Source organism: Triticum dicoccoides, chromosome 3A (assembly GCF_002162155.2).
Source record: "Triticum dicoccoides isolate Atlit2015 ecotype Zavitan chromosome 3A, WEW_v2.0, whole genome shotgun sequence".
Lineage (NCBI taxonomy): Eukaryota > Viridiplantae > Streptophyta > Magnoliopsida > Poales > Poaceae > Triticum > Triticum dicoccoides.
In genome coordinates this window covers 686,702,325-686,708,358 of record NC_041384.1, presented here as the reverse complement: position 1 = coordinate 686,708,358, position 6,034 = coordinate 686,702,325, and the positions used below count along the sequence as shown (strand labels likewise).

Below are 6,034 nucleotides of genomic sequence, written 5' to 3'. Positions count from 1 at the left end.
AGGTGGCGGGGTGAGGCGGCGGCGGCGGGGTATTTATGAGAGGGGGGGCGGCGCGGCTTGGGGAAGGGGGCGCCGGGTCGGGGTCGGCCTCTGGAGGCATGCCCGGTCGGACTCGGCGGCGGCGGAGGGTCGGTCTCCCGCGAGGGAAGGCGGCGGCGGCTTGGGCCTGGCCTGGCTCGGCTGGGCCTTCGGCCCAGTCGGGCGCGCAGTACTTTTTTTTAACAAATTCCGCCGAAATTAAGAAAAATTCTAGAAAATAAATAAAACTCTAAAAATGCCAAAATAAATTTTCACCGCCTAAATAAAATATTTCGAACGAGATGAACATTTTCTTGGCCCTAAAATGCAGTTTTGAAAAAAACATGCATTTTTTCCTAAATTCAAATAAACTAGTCAAAAACTCCAAAATAAAATCTTATTTGATTTTTTATTAAATCCTTAATATTTCTTTATTTTGGGAAAGTCATTTTATTCCCTCTCTCATATTTTTATAATAGAAATAATTGAAGATAAAATAAATAAAATCAAATGATCCTATTTTCAAAATTTGAGAAAACTCAAATATGAAAATAACAAAATCCCCAACTCTCTCCGTGGGTCCTTGAGTTGCGTAGAATTTGTGGATCAGAACAAAAGCAAATAAAATATGATATGCAGTGATGATCTAATGTATAACATTCCAAATTGAAAATTTGGGATGTTACAACTCTCAAGGAGAGTCTTTTTGGGGACTTTTTGAGATTTTTCCAACAATGCCCCTCCATGCACCTATTGGCCCGCCACCCCATGGTATTGTTTGGTTGTTATTTTTCTATATACTACGGATAACATGGTCATTTAATAATCTCTAGGAAGGGACTAGGGACTTTTTAGTCCCTGGAAACAAATAGGGAAGGGCTTTTTAGGGACTAGAGACTTTTTAGTTGGGACTAGAAAAAGTCCTAGTAGGACTTATAAACCAAACAGGGCCTCGGTCGACTAAGGACTTAACGAAGTCTTAGTCGATGCTATATTCGTTAGATCTTACATGGAGATCCGTGTAAAATTTCTTTTTGAGTTTTTCTTTCCTCTTCTTTATATGTTTTGTTACTTGACTGAGACTTCGTTAAGTCTTAGTCGACTGAAATCTAGCCACACCCTTTTTATTTACCTAAGCACCTGTATAGGCGTTTCGCATGAGGGATGGCCTTAACATAATTTGTTTTCCACAACGAGTTCACTCACAGATTTTTTTTTGCATGTAACCAACTATGAGTAAGCAAGTATTATTTGTGTTTTGCTCTGACGTTGCCATCAATGTAATTGCACCAAGAGCGAGCAGAAATTTTCTTTTGGTGGGGTAGCACAACCTTTTATTTAGATACATATGATTAATTACTGGAGATAGATACTAATATACACAAATGCTTGTATCCAATATTTGGATTTCCATATCCTCTAAGCCATTACATAAATGTTTGTATCCAACATTTGGATTTCCATATCCTCTAAGGCATTGAATGCATAGCCAAGAGGAGTGCAATAAATAGCACTCGGACCCCGTTCTTCTCCTCACACCATCATTCCAACAACTTATTTTGAGAACTTGGCCATGGCGTTCAGCGGCGCTCAGATTCTCACTGCCTTCACCCTGGGCTTTCTTCTCATGGCCTTCTGTAAGTTTATATAGCAGTTTTTATCACATTGCAATTCCATGCAATTTTAGATCAATCGATGAAACAATTGCTACTATGATTTTCTGGTGCACATATTAATTCTAAGTCACATGCAGGTGCGGAGGCTCGCGTATGCACGGCCCCTAGCAAGTGGGGCCAAAGGAGCATGTGCAAGACCACGGCTTGCATCGGGGCCTGTCAGTACGAGCACTTTAAGGGTGGGTACTGCTCCGATGAGAAATCAATTGTTGGCTACGAGGTCAACGAAGACAACGACGGCAACTACTTTCACATACCTAAGAGAAAGACGTGCATGTGTACATATGAATGCAGGAAAAAACCCACCACCACTGTGAGAACCTACGTGCCTAAGCCACCGGGTGAACCCGAGGTGCCCGATCCTAAGAAGAAGAAGAAGCCGCCGCCATATGAACGTGATGTGCCAGAGCCGCCCTCGGGAGAAAACAAGAAGAAAAGCTTCCGCCAGCTGCCAACCAGTGAGAAAATGGTCTAGTCCGCCCATCCATGGAAAATGATTTTAATAAGAAAGGAATTAATCAATGCTTGACTTGTACATATGCATAATTGATTGCGTGAGAATAATAAAAATCTTGGTAGTGCTACTGTTAAAGTGAACCTGTCGCTGTGATGGTTCCACCTTCTTCCACCGCCTCCCCCTTACGATCCCATGTTATGTACTACCCAACACCGATTTGTTTCCTCCTACAACACCATGCATCCAACGAGCCAACACCTGTTTTCCCCCTAAAAAATGCTAGACCTACGAACAGGCTACTAAAGCCTACGAAACCTTCCATCTCTAATTAATCTCTTCCCTCTAAGACTAGTCATAGTGGGAGTAACTTAGCTAGTAACATAACACATCCCAAGACAAGTTTGCTTATGTGGCACCTAGTTAATGAGGAGAGAGGTGTTTGGAGTAACATATTAGGCTGCTCCCAATGGACTGGTACTTAGATGGGGTGCTAAGCATATTAAATAACTTAGCAACCAAACTCCCCAATGCATAGGTGCTTAGCTTCTTGTAGCTAAGCTCCCTTCATTTAATGATTTGGCTACTAAACTCTCTCATGCATTGGTGAGTTTGCTTCATTTAAATGTTTTGCCTAGGTTTGCGCGCTTGGCATTGGTTCTTCCTGGGATCATCAAACCCATCTCTCTCCTCTTAATTGCCTTGCCACATCAGATTTTTCGTCTACATGGCATGCTTAGCACCCGTACAAGGTGGAGCATTGGGTTATCATCACATAGCGCTTCCCAAGAAATGTTGAATCTATAAGCTAATAAATGCAACCACATATGATACTACTTCTATGACACTTAGCACTATGAAGGTAGTAACATAGACTAGTGTCATATGTATGGCACTAGTCTAAGTTACTCCCCACTATGACCAGCCTAAGGGCATGTACAATGGTGCTATCTTACGAGTGCCACGTAGGATAAATAACGAGGTGGAGGAGAGAGAACTCATAAGAGAAGGCTTGTCTTCTCTTATTTAAGATAAGACAAGAGATGATCTCTTAGCCCAATATGTCTCACCACATTTTTAGGAATTGCTAGTTATTGAAGATAAGGCTAAGAGATGGCCCATTGTAAACATTTTTCTTTGTCATCTCTAAATTACATGCAAAACTTAAAATAAGACTATTTTATCAACCATTGTACATGCCCTAAATTTCATTGTGGGCCTGTGCCCTTTTCCTTTCCAATCAAAACCTTCCATGTTAACTCTCACGTAAGGTATGTAAATTTTTTTTGTAGATGTAGCGTTATCCTTTTTCCTTTGTGCGACCCTTCCTTGGTCCCTCCCATCGATGCTCGGAAAAAAGAAAAGGAAAAGAAAAAGTAAAAAAGAGATCCCACGAACCATGAACACATGTTCACATGACCCATCTCCCCAACCTCGTCGCTCACGATCACGAGGCAGAGCAGGGTGTCTTGCAGTGAAGATGTTCCCCACGACCACTCGTTCGCCTCGTGGTTGCCGTGGTTGTGGGAGCGTGTTCGCCGGGATGGGGGATGGGGTGGGAGCGCGGTGCGCGACTGGAGGCAGAGCAGGGTGTCTTGCATTGATGCATCCACCAAGTGTCCTAGGCTGCAACGTCCTTTGACATAGAGGCAAGCGCATGCAGGGAGAGAGCCTGAGCGGGAGGGGTATGGGTATGGGGTCAACGCCCCCGTTAGCATGTTCCCTGCTGCTGCTCGAGGGGATTATGGTGGGGGTCAATTTGAAGCGTGGGGAGAGAGCACTAAGGAAGGTCGTTGCATTGAGGGTTGATTTGGCCCCAATTCGGCTCGCTGGAATACAAGCCATGCCCATGCCACCCCATGGGCGCCCCTGACCGAGGCCGGGGCTTGCCGTGGGTGCATCTGCACCAATATGTCGGTGTCCTGGATTAGGGGATACTCATGACGTCGTCTTTCGACCAGGTGGATCGGGCCGAGGACCCTCATGGCGGTTCACTAATTGGCCACTTCAGGCAGCGGATAACGTATACGAGGAAGATTCCACACGACTGGTGATCAAGAAAAGGACGCCTCTCCACTGAAGTATCTGACTAGGACTCTTGTTATCTTAGGCCTCTGGTACATTATATAAGTCGATACCATGCTAGTCGATAAATCATTATGACATTCATCATCATACCCCTAGGGTTTAGACCACAACATATGATCTCGAGGTAGATCAACTCTGTATATGATACTCCATCAATATAAACAAAAGCAGGACATAGAGTTTTACCTCCATCAAGAGGGCCCGAATCAGGGTAAAACATCGTCTCCTTCATTCCTGTTATCATTGATTCGAGAATACACAGCTCGGAACCCCCTACCCGAGGTCTGCCGGTTTTGACACCGATGATGGTGCTTTCATTGAGAGTTCGGTTGTCAGATTAACAAAGGATCAATGGCTCATCTGTAGATCAACCGCAACGTCGGCATCTTCGTCGCCGGCTCGACTGGTCAACTTGGATCGACCAAGGACCGCGCTCCGCCTCGGATCGTCATGTTTGGACGAAGGCCTTCATCAACATCAACTGTGATCTCTATCAAGAACATGGAGGAATCATCCATGGAGCTCGGAGGCTAAACATCAACATTGCCTTCGGGCGACCGTGGTGTTTTTCTGGACAGCGAAGCTGTATCCACCGTCACCGCCTTCTCGAGCGTCGCTTTGACGATTGCTTTGGTGGAATTGTGCGGAATTGAGTCTACAACAACCCTGTAAAATTTTGTCGTATTCCGATGAAGGAATCTCCGGCGATCTCCTATATACTGGAACCCTGTCAAATCTGGACGGGAATTTGGACAAGTTTAGGGCGAGGAGTACATCATCCAGCTCGGACATCTTTTTGAAGATCCAACCGTTCATTGGCTGCGGAATTCCTATGTCTACCACCTCTCAAAATTTCAGCTCGATCTGACCGTTCGAACTCCGGGAAACTTCCGATAAGTGGATCAATTTTTGGATCTGTTTTCTGCACAAATGCGAATCCGAGCCGAGTTCATCTTTCTTCATGAACGGGATATTGGACAACCTTTTTAAGGAACTATGGAATTTAACATTTATGGAAAAAATAACTTCTAAAATACATATTGCAAATCAGGGAGTCCACTATGGTGTGCGACTTTTTCTGAATAAATAATAGAGTCTTTTGTACATCTAATAGTGGTTGTATGGATTATATATATAGGTTCGTACAATAAATAATCGCTCTTTATTTACATAATAAAATTTGCATCTACAAACACTACGTATTTGTATGAAGAGGCATCCTCATGAATATACTCTCTCGTTCATAAAAAAGATGGTATTTAGACATCGGCTGTCACCAACATGTATCATTGGCTAATCTTATTTGTCTGTTTTTTGGTCGGATGGTTACGACTTACTTGTGTAAATTAATATTTATGAATTGCAAAATATTTTTAAAACATGGGCAATATTTGAAATCCGGATTTTTTTTCAAAAATTCCGTTCATTTTGGAAAAAGGTGAACGCCATTTGAAATAGGGAGAATTTTTAAAATTCACAAACATTTATTGAAAACACGAACCTTTGAAAAAGCACTAACTTTTTCTGAATTTGGGAACAATTTTTTAAACAGGAACATGTTTTGAACTTTTATGATAGTTTTTGAAAATGTGTTTATTTTAACCACGATAATTATTTTGAATTTGTGAATATTTCAATAAACAAGAATATTTATAGAATCTGGAACATATTTTAAAATCCCAATTTGTTTTGGAGAACACAATTTTTAAAGAAAAATAGGACATTTTTTAAATGCAATTTTATTTTGAATATCTCGATTTTGTTTTAAAACACAAACATTTAAAAAAATTGTTTTTCT

At 42.2% G+C, this 6,034-nt stretch overlaps 1 protein-coding gene across 1 annotated transcript; it reads left to right on the top strand.

Moving 5' to 3' along the window:
- Positions 1 to 1,559: 1,559 nt before the first annotated feature.
- LOC119272904 lies at positions 1,560 to 2,286 on the top strand. The gene is made up of 2 exons (XM_037554256.1): positions 1,560 to 1,655; positions 1,772 to 2,286. The coding sequence occupies exons 1-2, from the start codon at positions 1,592 to 1,594 to the stop codon at positions 2,167 to 2,169; spliced, it is 462 nt and encodes a 153-aa protein (XP_037410153.1). The 5' UTR covers positions 1,560 to 1,591; the 3' UTR covers positions 2,170 to 2,286.
- The last annotated feature ends 3,748 nt before the right edge of the window (positions 2,287 to 6,034 follow it).

What these genes read in the sequence shown, in the direction of transcription:
- LOC119272904 (XM_037554256.1), top strand. Translation starts at nt 1,592, where the DNA reads ATGGCGTTCAGCGGCGCTCAGATTCTCACTGCCTTCACCCTGGGCTTT. An exon ending in CTTTCTTCTCATGGCCTTCT is followed by an intron (nt 1,656 to 1,771) that starts GTAAGTTTATAT and finishes AGTCACATGCAG; the next exon opens with GTGCGGAGGCTCGCGTATGC.